General features: G+C 50.8%; 1 protein-coding gene across 3 annotated transcripts in view; it reads right to left on the reverse strand.

The window, feature by feature from the left end:
* Positions 1–1,351: 1,351 nt before the first annotated feature.
* The window catches only part of gon4la (gon-4 like a), a 15,885-nt gene continuing 4,823 nt past the window's right edge, over positions 1,352–12,413 (reverse strand). Inside the window, exons 10-26 of one of the 3 annotated variants that reach the window (XM_079288195.1) lie at positions 11,732–11,942; positions 11,528–11,629; positions 11,396–11,436; positions 11,060–11,172; positions 10,810–10,990; positions 6,407–6,493; positions 5,437–5,614; positions 4,725–4,875; positions 4,362–4,509; positions 4,067–4,183; positions 3,125–3,820; positions 2,977–3,051; positions 2,700–2,885; positions 2,471–2,614; positions 2,170–2,396; positions 1,994–2,096; positions 1,352–1,861 (exon numbers count right to left, since the gene is read on the reverse strand). In XM_079288195.1, coding sequence (XP_079144321.1) covers positions 1,778–1,861; positions 1,994–2,096; positions 2,170–2,396; positions 2,471–2,614; positions 2,700–2,885; positions 2,977–3,051; positions 3,125–3,820; positions 4,067–4,183; positions 4,362–4,509; positions 4,725–4,875; positions 5,437–5,614; positions 6,407–6,493; positions 10,810–10,990; positions 11,060–11,172; positions 11,396–11,436; positions 11,528–11,629; positions 11,732–11,942 — 2,844 coding nt within the window. In that variant the 3' untranslated portion in view covers positions 1,352–1,777. The remainder of the gene's footprint in view (positions 1,862–1,993; positions 2,097–2,169; positions 2,397–2,470; positions 2,615–2,699; positions 2,886–2,976; positions 3,052–3,124; positions 3,821–4,066; positions 4,184–4,361; positions 4,510–4,724; positions 4,876–5,436; positions 5,615–6,406; positions 6,494–10,809; positions 10,991–11,059; positions 11,173–11,395; positions 11,437–11,527; positions 11,630–11,731; positions 11,943–12,413) is intronic. The other 2 variants (XM_079288196.1, XM_079288197.1) reach the window with 2 other exon arrangements.

Here is a 12,413-nt window from a genome sequence, read left to right on the forward strand (position 1 = left end):
CATCCGAAATTCGTTGAGTCTCAAGGTTTGTTAATTGTATTAACGCAATACGTGAGACTGTACGGTGAACTAGTAGGAGAATATGTATTGGTGTAGGCTTTGATGATGTTGCCATTCTCTCCCTAGGCTGGTCTTGAATGCGTAAACTGAGGAGGCACTGACTGGTTCTTGACTCAGGCTGTTCCATACCGGTGTTGTTCTGCTTGCAAAGAAAGGTTTCCGTGGACCAGGCTGGTGTTGTACCTGTAGTTTCAGGTCGTGGTCTCTCGTCGTGGTGCTAAGGGATTTCGTGAACATACTATTGCCACATACATAACATCTGTCAGACTGTACGCCGTCGATTCCTTTCAGTATCTTAAATGTTTGAACCATGTCGGCTCGTTGGCGTCGAAATTCTAGTGTTGGCAAGTTGAGGCTGGCGAGTCTTTCTGGGTATGAGAGGTATGTGAGGCCATAAACTAGTCTTGCGGCGCATCTTTGTCCCGCTTGAGTATTTAGATACGTCCGCGATTATCTGATGCTTTTACTGTGAAGGCAGGATTACTGCTTCCGGTTCCCACCTGTGAAACTTGACCATCCCGCCAGCTGTCACATGAAGGGCGGGACGTCAACACGCTCTCTAATTGGTCTAGAGCCGTTCATTGGTACCTATATGTATATATATATATCCATATATATATATATACATATATATATGTATATATATATATACATATATATATATATACATATATATATGTATATATATATATGTATATATATATATATATGTATATATATATATATATGTATATATATATATATGTATATATATATATATATACACTCATATATATATATACACACACACATATATATAACGTTATATACACACACCTCTGTCCCACTTCCTGTCTGAGGGGGCGCGATGTCGTGATGCCCAGGAAGGGGTTCACCCTGGAGAAACTGCTGGCCAGACTGGAAGACGACGCGTCTCTGAGGGCTGAAGTCATTGTGTTTGGCTGTGTGGTGGAAATTGAAGCTGGTAAACTGGAAGTCAGGGCAAGGTGCCATGTTTTTCATTTCTCAATCCTTATCTCTTCTCACCGGGCTTTTTACTGGAGTTTTGGATGTACGATGTCGTTTAATGAACGAATAACAGTGTGATTGTACAAAATGTAAGAAAGAATTTTTAAGACAAATAATAAATTATATTTATATGCAAGATAAATTGAAAATCATTACTTATACATGACATGAATAAAAAGTATTAAAAGTAGTTACGACAACAAGACAAGTTGTAAAATGGTTCCATCATTGATTATATATATAAAATTGTGTTTTTGTATCTAAATAAATAAAATGACAGAAACACGTAACAATGCTTTATTCATTCACATTCAACATGAATAAAATCTATAAAATCATCACTAACACATTCATTAAGGCCGCTAGGAATCATGGGAGTGTTCAGCCCTGGTGGATCATGGGAAGACTGACACTCAGGAATATTAGTGGTTTTTAATCTTTGTTTTCTTTAACAAACATAAATAATATCTGTAAACATCCACTCTGTCAAATAAAATAACTGGAAACTAAATGATTCAAATGTCATTTGTCCTCACAGTGACTCCGTCCCCTGACTCACTGAGGCCACACCCCCTGTCCTCACAGTGACTCCGCGAGACCACACCCCCTGAACCCTCCAGTGGTTCTGGGTGAAGGTTCTAATGGGATCAAACGTCCTGATGTAGGACGCCTCTAGAGTGTCAGCTCTCCACCGTGATTGGGCCTGCGTTCAGTCCTCTGAGGAACAGGAAGTGGACTTCTGGAGGTTGGCGGAGTGGAAGAGATTCACCAGGTCTGAGAACCGGAGGCTCACCTGTTTGAATATTAATTAACATATTAATGTTTACAGAAGAAGAAGCTGAAGCCCCGCCCCCTCTCACCTGGAGGGATATTAATTAACATTAATGTTTACAGAAGAAGAAGCTGAAGCCCCTCCCCCTCTCACCTGTTGGGCGGTCTTGTTCCCCAGGTGGGAGGAGACCTGTCTGAATGTCTTCCTATTGGCTCCTCTCTGCTGACAGGCTGTCAGGATGGAGCGGTCCGCCTCACTACAGGAAGAGTTAGAGGTTAGAGAGAAGGAGTCCATTCACCAGGAGACAAGTCTGTCTCTCGGTCTCTCACCGTGTCCACTCCACCACTTTCTCTCCCGTCGACGTCATCGACATGTTTTTGGCGCAGACCGGTTGCTCTGACTCCGCCTCCTTTGACTCCCGACACGCCACTCTCTTCCCGTTGCCATGGAGAGGAGGATTCTGGGACACGAAGTCCGTTTCTGAGCCGTGAAGCTGCTGGAAGAACTCCCAGAATTCCCGGTGCAGGTGTGTGTGTCGTCTGAGGAGAGACGAGATCTGAGAAGATTTATTTAACATTTCGATTCTTCAGTTCAAACTCAACCTTCTGATCCAAACGGAGAGAGAAACACCTTGACCATGTCCTCAGGTGAGGGGGTGGAGCTTCCCTGCAGCACCGACACCACCTGCCAGAAGGGGGAGGAGTCTTCTCCCAGGCTCCGCCCCAGTCGCCGTAGAAACCTCCGGCTGCGTTCAAACAGCCGCTGCTCCGTCAGCTGAGGAACAAAACCACAGAAGAAGAGTGAGGGTCTGTGGAGCACCGTGATGTCACAGCGATGATGTCACAGCGATGTCACCCACCAGCCCACAGCGGCGAGCCTGTTGGCGGTTCAGGAAGGCGGCGAAGTCTCTGAGCAGCTGAGGCCACGGACGAAGAACTCGACTCAGACCTCCGAACAGAAGCTCTGCTGAGGACGAGGACCACCGGTTCAGAACCTGGAGCAGCTGGTCAGGGACGCCCGGGGACAGCTGGACCGCCTCACACACCTGGACAGGTAACAGGAAGTCAAGAAACAGGAAGTCAGGACAGACGGCATCCACCGACACACACACAGTTACTGAACCAGACGGGTCTCACTCTGAGCAGATAGTCCTCAGCAAACACCTCGTCATCCTCAGTCTGTCTCTGATCGTCTTCATCACCTGAAGCCTCCTGCACACAGACAGTGTCATGAATGTGTTTTTTATAGACGTGTATAAAATATGAAATCTAAAACACTTCAGACCTGCAGCAGGAGGAAGGACTCATCATCATCATCATTATCGGCTGTGCATGGCGTCGATGTCACTTCCTGTTCCCTCTCTGACTCTGCCTCCTCACTTCCTGTTGAGTTGGGTGAAGAGTCAGAGAGAACCAGGAGGACCTCGCTCTCCTCCTCCTTTTCAGCATTGGTCCTGGTTATATAATCCGGGGCGTGGCCTTCAGTGGGAGGAGTTACAGCCTCTTCATGGCTCCTGGTTCCTCCCCCATTCAGTTCTTCAGGTGAAGACTTCCTCCTCAGGCTGGTGAGGGTCTGATAGTGGCGTCTGATTCGCTCTCTGATCGTCATGGAGACAGATGAGGCGGTACTGATGTCAGCAGGGGTGTCGGTCCTGTTCAGGAGGCGACGGAGGAGGACTCGAGGAGGGGAGGAGCATGTCTGTCTGTGAGGGAGGGGGGAGGAGCCTGTCTGTCTGTCAGAGACGGGGGAGGAGCCTGTCTGTCTGTCAGGGAGGGGCTGCTGCAGCACAAAGCCGATGCGTCTGAAGTCTAGACGTTTGGGGAGGCGGGGGGGGTACCTGGTGCCGGGGGGGAAGCTGTAGGTGTCACAGGAGGAGCGGAGGAGGGTTAGGTGAGTCTGACAGGGGGGTGGGGCCTTGGAGGCGGAGCCAGACGGGCTGGTATAGTCTTTGATGGCGGTGTAGATGGCAGGAAGGCTCCTCTTTGAGGTGGGGGGGGGGGGGGCAGTTTATTTATTAACAATAAGATTGTTATGGTTTTATTTTGACTTTGTTTGTTGATGAAGCTTCACAATAAAAATGTTTCAGACGATAAAGAAAACTTGATAGCACAACAAACAGGATCCACTTCAAAATAAAATACACGAGTCGAGAGTTAAATTAAGGTTCAAAACATCAGTTTTTATATCTAGGCTTTTCATGTGAAAGACCAACAAGAAGTGACGTACCAGCAGCCACAGGGGCATGGCCTCCTCCTCTCTCTCCACTGGGGGGCGCCGCTCTGCCGGGTCCACTTGCCGGCAGGACACCAGCATCGGCCACAGGACCCGCTGATACCTGAAGGCCTGCAGAGGACATCAGGTCACATTGAGACCAGCAGAGACCAGCAGAGACCAACAGAGTCTAGCAGAGTCCAACAGAGACCAACAGAGTCCAGCAGACACCAACAGAGTCCAGCAGAGACCAACAGAGTCCAGCAGAGACCAACAGAGTCCAGCAGAGTCCAGCAGAGTCCAGCGTTACCTTGACGACGTTGTCCGGTGAACCAGGTCTACAGCAGTGCAGGATTCTCCGGCGGACCTGGACCAGAGTCTTCCTCACCAGGAACTGAGACACCAGCTTAGTAGGGTCACGTGAGCCCTCCATGTTCCTGAGGCCCAGAACCAGGAGGCTGAGGACACACACACACGGACATGGTCAATACATCTATGCTGCTGTCACTCACTGGTGACTCCGCCAATCACACGTCGATGTGTCCTTGAGCGACACACTTCACCCCAAAACTGTGTCTGCTGAATGACTGTAACGTAATGGTGTGAGTGCGTCTCTGTGTGTGTGTGTGTGTGTGTGTGCGTGTGTGTGTGAGAGTGTGTGTGTGTGTAGTACCAGTCCTCAGCTGCAGTGAAAGCAGCGGTCCTGCGGGGGCAATAGAGGTCTGGGTCCAGACTAGCAGAGGACAGCAGCTCTGGGTAAAGGAAGACCAGACGAGTGGAGAAGATCCAGGAGAGTTCAGCTGGGAGGACGGGGAAACGCCGCACTACGCACGCACGCACGCACACGCACGCACACGCACACACACACGCACACACACAGTTGTTTTAAAGTGGGTTCTACAACAGTTTTTATATAAATATATATGTATATATTAGTGCTGGGCAACGATTACATTTTTTTTTCACGATTACAATTTTTACAGATTAAAAATGTATTGAGCACTTTTATTTTGAAAGTACTGCTATATGAACAAAAGGGCAATAACATTTGGTTCACGAGATGCAGGCAGCATGTTTCATACTTAATGTGAATATAATTCATACTTTGTTGGCATCTTATTCTGAAAACCGGATGTTCGTCGGAAGAAACCGGATGTTGTCTCACGTTAATGTTTCTGCTAACTTTCAAAGTCCTTCGCTCGCTCCCGATCCGTGTGTTTAAATGTGTTTAGGGTGAATGTCAGCATAGAGGTGCACTGACTATAGGATGTTTGCTGGCTTTTATCCCACTGTTCTTGTCATCCTCTTGTTGTTGTTTTTTTATGTATGTATGTATGGATGTATGGATGTATGGATGGATGGAAAGTGAGAGCAGGTGGACTCACTGTGTCCTCTGGAGTCCGGTGGGTGGACCTGCTGCTGGTATCTGATGGGGGTCTCCTGCAGCTCCTCCAGCAGCAGCAGCGCCCCCTTTAGGTTGGAGGCTCTGAAGACGCTGCAGAAACCAGGATGTCCTGAAGACATCAAGAGTTCTCCTCTCTGAGCCAACAGGTCCAACTCAAACTGAGGAGACACGGAGACCAGTCAGGGTGTGTGTGCGTGTGTGTGTGTGTGAGACCAGTCAGGGTGTGTGTGTGTGTGTGTGTGTGTGTGTGAGACCAGTCAGGGTGGGTGTGTGTGTGTGAGACCAGTCAGTGTGTGTGTGTGAGACCAGTCAGTGTGTGTGTGTGTGTGAGACCAGTCAGTGTGTGTGTGTGTGTGTGAGACCAGTCAGTGTGTGTGTGTGAGACCAGTCAGTGTGTGTGTGTGTGTGTGAGACCAGTCAGTGTGTGTGTGTGTGTGAGACCAGTCAGTGTGTGTGTGTGTGTGAGACCAGTCAGTGTGTGTGTGTGCGTGTGTGTGTGTGTGTGAGACCAGTCAGGGTGTGTGTGTGTGTGAGAGACCAGTCAGTGTGTGTGTGTGTGTGTGAGAGAGACCAGTCAGGGTGTGTGTGAGGCCAGTCAGGGGGTGTGCGTGCGAGAGAGAGAGAGAGAGAGAGAGAGAGAGAGAGAGAGAGAGAGAGAGAGAGAGAGAGAGAGAGAGAGAGAGAGAGAGAGAGAGAGAGAGAGAGAGAGAGAGAGAGAGAGAGAGAGAGAGAGAGAGAGAGTGTGTGTGTGAGAGTGTGCGTGTGAGTGTGTGTGTGTGAGACCAGTCAGCATGTGTGTGAGGCCAGTCAGGGGGTGTGCGTGCGTGCGTGCGTGCGAGAGAGAGAGCGAGAGCGAGAGCGAGAGCGAGAGTGTGTGTGTGTGTGTGCGTGTGTGTGAGAGTGTGTGTGTGAGTGTGTGTGTGTGAGACCAGTCAGCGTGTGTGTGTTACCAGGAACTGTCTGCTGGTCTCAGCTTCACTCTTCAGTTTGACTACAGGTGAACTCAGCAGGTGAATCTGAGTCAGCAGCTGGACGTGCTGAGAGACGGAGAAAGTATTTGTATTTATATATATATATTTATAGTGCTGGGCAACGATTACAATTTTTAATCACAAAGTTCAATAATTAATTCAAAAGTAGTGTATTGTGCACTTTTATTTTGAAAGTACTGCTATAGGAACAAAAGGTCAACAACATTTGGTGTAAACACTTTAAACACATCAGGGCCCCGTTCCTCGTACGTGGTTCAACTAAGTCGATCAAATGTCCTATTAGCAGCTTAAATTAACCCGATGATTGAAGTCAGACAATCTCGGTTTCTCCGAGGCTGATCCTCTCAAACAGCCTCGTTAATTCGAACCAGACAATCAGGATAATTGCGCGTGCCCGTCCTACTTTTAAAGGGGGAAGCGTCCATCTATTCATCCATCCATTTCCCTCCTCTTATCCGGGGTCGGGTCGCGGTGGCAGCAGGTCCAGCAGGCCGACCCAGACCTCCCTCTCACCGGCAACATGTTCCAGCTCATTGTGGGGGATCCCGAGGCATTCCCAGGCCAGCTGGGAGATGTAATCCATCCAGCGTGTTCTGGGTCTTCCCCGGGTCTCTTCCCAGTTGGACGTGCCTGGAAAACCTCCATTGGGAGGCGTCCAGGAGGCATCCTGATTAGATGCTGAACCACCTCAGCTGACTCCTTTCGACGCGAAGGAGTAGCGGCTCGACTCCAAGCTCCCTCCTGATGACCGAGCTCCTGACCCCGACCACCCTACGGAGGAAGCTCATTTGGGCCGCTTGTAGCCGCGGCCTCGTCCTTTCAGTCACGACCCAGAGTTTGTGACCACAGGTGTGGGTAGGAACGTAGACCGAGTGGTAAATTGACAGCTTTCCCTCTTCACCAAGACGGTCCGGTGCAGCGCCTGCTTTACTGCTGCAGCCGCACTGATCCGCCTGTCCATCTCCTGCTCCATCTTACCCTCACTCGTCAACAAGACCCCGAGATACTTGAACTCCTTCGCTTGAGGTAGGCACTCCATCCCCACCTGGAGGGAGCAATCCACCCGTTTCTGGCAGAGAACCATGGCCTCAGATGTGGAGGTGCTAACTCTCATCCCCGCCGCTTCACACCCGGCTGCAAAGCGCCCCAGTGAATGCTGGAGGTCACGATCCGAGGAGGCTAACAGGACCACATCATCTGCAAACAGCAGAGAGGCGATCCAGAGACCCCCGAATCTGACGTTCTCCGCCCCCAGGCTGCGCCTAGATATGTCCATGAAAGTCACGAACAGGACCGGTGACAAAGGGCAGCCCTGGCGGAGGCAACACCCACCGGGAACGTGTCTGACTTATTGCTGAGAATGCGGACACAGCTCCTACTTCAGTCGTACAGAGACCGGATCGGCCATTGTAATGGGTCCGGCACCCCATACTCCCGCAGCACCCCCCACAAGAACCCCAGAGGGACCTGGTCGAAAGCCTTCTCCAAGTCCACAAAGGACATGTAGACTGGTTGGGCAAACTCCCAGAACCCCTCCAGTAGTCTTGCGAGGGTAAAGAGCTGGTCCACTGGTCCACGGCCGGAACGGAATCCACATTGCTCCTCTTGAATCTGAGGTTCGACAAGCGGTCGGAGCCTCCTTTCCAGCACCCTGGTATAAGTCTTCCCCGGGAGGCTGAGTAGTGTGATACCCCGGTAATTTGAGCACACTCTTCGGTTCCCCTTTTTGAAGATGGGAACCACCACCCCGGTCTGCCATTCCATGGGCACTGATCCCGACCCCCATGCGACACTGAAGAGGCGTGTCAGCCAGGACAGCCCAACTATGTCCAGCGCATTCAGCATCTCAGGGCGGCTCTCATCCACCCCCGGCGCCTTGTCACCAAGGAGCTTTTTAACTACCTCAGCGACCTCTGCCAGGGATATGGGTGAGCCCCCCCTAGATCCTCAGGTGCTGCCTCCTCTGCAGAGGACATGTTGGTCGGGTTTAGGAGTTCGTCAAAGTGCTCTTTCCACCGCCCGACGATGTCCCCCGTCCGGGTCAGCAGTCCCCCCCCCCCTGATGAGAACCAACCAGGCCTTGAAGGTCTCCTTCAGCTTGACGGCTTCCCTCACCTCCGGTGTCCACCACCGGGTTCTCGGGTTGCCGCCACGACAGGCACCGATGACCTTCCGGCCACAGCTCCTAGTGGCCGCGTCCACAATAGAGGCTTTGAACATGGCCCATTCGGATTCCGTGTCCCCAACCTCCCTCGGGATGTGTGAGAAGTTCTTCCGGAGGTGGAAGTTAAAGACCTCCCGGACAGGGTCCTCCTCCAGATGTTCCCAGTTCACCCTCACTACACGTTTGGGCTTGCCGGGTCTTTCCAACCGGTTCCCCTGCCATCTGATCCAACTCACCACCAGGTGGTGATCAGTTGACAGCTCTGCTCCTCTCTTCACCAGAGTGTCCAAGACATACGGCCGCAAATCAAATGATACGATTACAAAGTCGATCATTGATCTCCGGCCTACGGTGTTCTGGTACCAGGTACACTTATGAGCCACCTTATGTTCGAACATGGTGTTCGTTATGGCCAAACCTTGGCAAGCACAGAAGTCCAATAACGAAACACCATTCGGGTTCAGATCGGGCAAGCCGTTCCTCCCAATCACCCCCCGCCAGGTTTCTCCGTCATTGCTCACGTGAGCGTTGAAGTTCCCCAGGAAAACTATGGAGTCGGTAGGCAGCACCCTTTCCAGGACCCCTCCCACCGACTCCAAGAAGGCCGGATACTCCGAACTGCTGTTGGTGCATAAGCACAAACCACGGTCAGAGCCTTGCTCCCCGCAACCCGTAGGCGCCCCTCTCGTTCTCCGGGGAGAACTCCAACACAGCGGCGCTCAGCCGGGGGCTCGTGAGTCTCCCCACTCCCGCCCGGCGCCTCTCACCTTGGGCAACTCCCGAAAAGGACAAAGTCCAACCCCTCTCCAGGAGCTTGGTTCCAGAGCCAGCGCTGTGTGTGGAGGTGAGTCCAACTATAACTAGCTGGTATCGCTCCACCTCCTGCACCAGCTCCGGCTCTTTCCCCGCTAGCGAGGTGAAGTTCCACGTCCGTAGAGCTAGTCTATGCTGTGGCGATCGGCTCGCCCAGGCCTCCGGCCTGACCCGCCGCCCGGTCTGCATTGTACCCGACCCCGATGCTTGTCCCTGCGGGTGGTGGGTCCACAGGGTGGCTGCTCCATGGTGTTGCTTCGGACTGAGCCCGACCGGGCCCCATGGGCGAAGGCCCGGCCACCAGATGCTCGCCTACGAGCTCCCCTCCTGGGTCTGGCTCCGGGAGGGTGCCCTGCTCTCCCCTGAAACCGGTTTGCCTTGGGAGAACCTACCAGGGGCTAATGCCCCGGACAACATAGCTCCCAGGATCACTGAACCACTCAAACTCCTCCACCACGTTAAGATGGCGATTCGCAGAGAAGCGCCGATCACCGAAACCACGATTTTCATTATAACTGTTATAACGAACTGTCGTTATAACAGTATAATAGCAAATAAAGTCAAAGAAAGAGCCTCTTTGTTCTCCGCTGACGAGCAGGAGATGATCATGAACGCATATGAGGAATTCAAGACCGTAATCACAGCAAAATATAACAGCGGCACCGCTGAGGACGAGACAAGAAGCACGGCAACACATCAGACACGTTCAATGCGTCAGTGTTGGAAATGAATCGGCTCATTTTAATGCCTCATCAGCCCAACCAATCACATGACATGTCTTTATGTGCTGCTGGCAGTAGACTTCATGATGCATCATCCAATGAGATCTACAGCGACAATAATGATCTCAACTCTTCAGAATAATAATAAAAACAAGCCCAACGAGGATCTAACTGATACTCATTAATATGAGGACATATGTGCTGTATGCCTCATGCATCATGTACTGTATGTGTGTATGTACATGTGTGTGTAGATCACATGTAGAACTAGCAGTGTGAATGTGTGTGTGTGGGCGGATCAGTGTGTGTGTGTGTATTATTCATCATCAGACAATTCAATCAACTGAAGCAGTGAAGATCAATAGTGTGTGATTCTCTCTGTTCTCATCATGATCCACCTTCATCATGTTCTACAGTAATGATGTGCTGCTGTACTAATAACACTCATATCATTATGAGTGCTTTAACCTCATGTATGCAACCAGCCATCAAGAGGACATGAGATACATGTATATATATATATATATATATATATATATATATATATATATATACATATATACACACACACACACACACACTGGTAGAGTGACACACACACACACACATATACACACAAACTAGTGTGTACTTGTTCTACATGTACACACAAGTATTAGTACCTGTTGGAGCTGCTGCTGCAGGCGGCTCCTCTGCTGTCCGCTCAGCTTCAGTGTGTCCAGCTCTGGGTTGTGTGTGTTGGAGTGTGTCAGTCCGAGCCGCCGTCTCTTCCTCATAAACGCCACCTGCTGCCTCACCATACGCAGCTCTGTGATTGGTTCGTCCTCCTCGTCTCCCGGTCCTCTGTGATGAAAGCAGAGAGGGTCGGTGTGTGTTGGTTGTTGTGTTATTGTGTTGCTGTGTGTTACATACAAGTCGTGCTGCTCCTGAGGTGTGTGCGTTTGAACACACTCCTCCTGAGGCTCCTCATCTTCCTCGTGGCCTTCATCTTCCACTTCCTGTCCCGCCACCATGTCTTCTTTCAACTGAAACACAAACACCAGCAGCTGAAGGTGCGTGAAAGGGACGAGTCGCCCTGAAGCTCTACCGACCGTTCCTTAAGTTCTACTGACTGTTTATCAGTGAGCATTAGAGATGCTGGCAGATGGATTTTGTTACCTCTGGACAGAGCCAGGCTAGCTGTTTCCATCTGTTTCCAGTCTTTATGCTAAGCTAAGCCCATCCTGCGTGAAGACTGGAGAGACTCACCGTTTCAAACAGCTCCTCCATCAGCTCAGTCACCTCCTTCTCTGCAGGACAAACACCACGACAGACCGTCAGTATTAACTGATCTAACATGTTTAAAAACAATGACTATCACATGAGGATGTGCACACTGACTGGTGATGCGGACAGCCTTGTCGTCACGGTAATCCTCCACATCGGGTTCATCGGTGTCGGCCAGGAAGTTGTACTCTGGATCATCTTCATCATCACACTCCTCTGGTAGAGTGACACAGAACAAAGTGTATGACACAGAAAGAAAGAGGTGGCAGTGTTGCTCGTAGTGTTCACACAGCATCAGGGTGAGCCACGCACGCACACCTTCGTTCTCCATGTCTGACGTCATCAGGCCTCTCAGCCAATCGGTCCAGTCCCTGTCCTCGTGGGCGGAGCTGGACTCGTACATGTCAGGTGTGATGTCGGGAGCTCGGAGCTCCGCCTCCAGCCGGCCGAGCGGGACGTCACGTAGAGGACGCTTGGACCGAGTCCGATACGCCATCAGACCCACCTCGTCCTCCGACTCAGGCAAAGGCTGACAGACACAATGAATCAATAATCAATTCTACATATCAACAACTTGTTTTTATTCAAATACAGAATATACTAGACCTTCAGTTCTGACATTCCACTAACTAACCAATGCTGGTCTGGTCCTTAAGTTCTACCGACCCGTCCTTAAGCTCTTCCGACCCGTCCGTCCTTAAGTTCAATCGACCCGTCCTTAAGCTCTACCGACCGTCCTTAAGTTCTACCGACCCGTCCTTAAGCTCTACCGACCCTTCCGTCCTTAAGTTCTACCGACCCGTCCTTAAGCTCTACCGACCGTCCTTAAGTTCTACCGACCCTTCCTTAAGCTCTACCGACCCTTCCGTCCTTAAGTTCTACCGACCCGTCCTTAAGCTCTACCGACCGTCCTTAAGTTCTACCGACCCGTCCTTAAGCTCTACCGACCCTTCCGTCCTTAAGTTCTACCGACCCGTCCTTAAGCTCTTCCGACCCGTCC

Source organism: Melanostigma gelatinosum (assembly GCF_949748355.1).
Source record: "Melanostigma gelatinosum genome assembly, chromosome: 17".
In the NCBI taxonomy this organism is placed as follows: Eukaryota; Metazoa; Chordata; class Actinopteri; order Perciformes; family Zoarcidae; genus Melanostigma; species Melanostigma gelatinosum.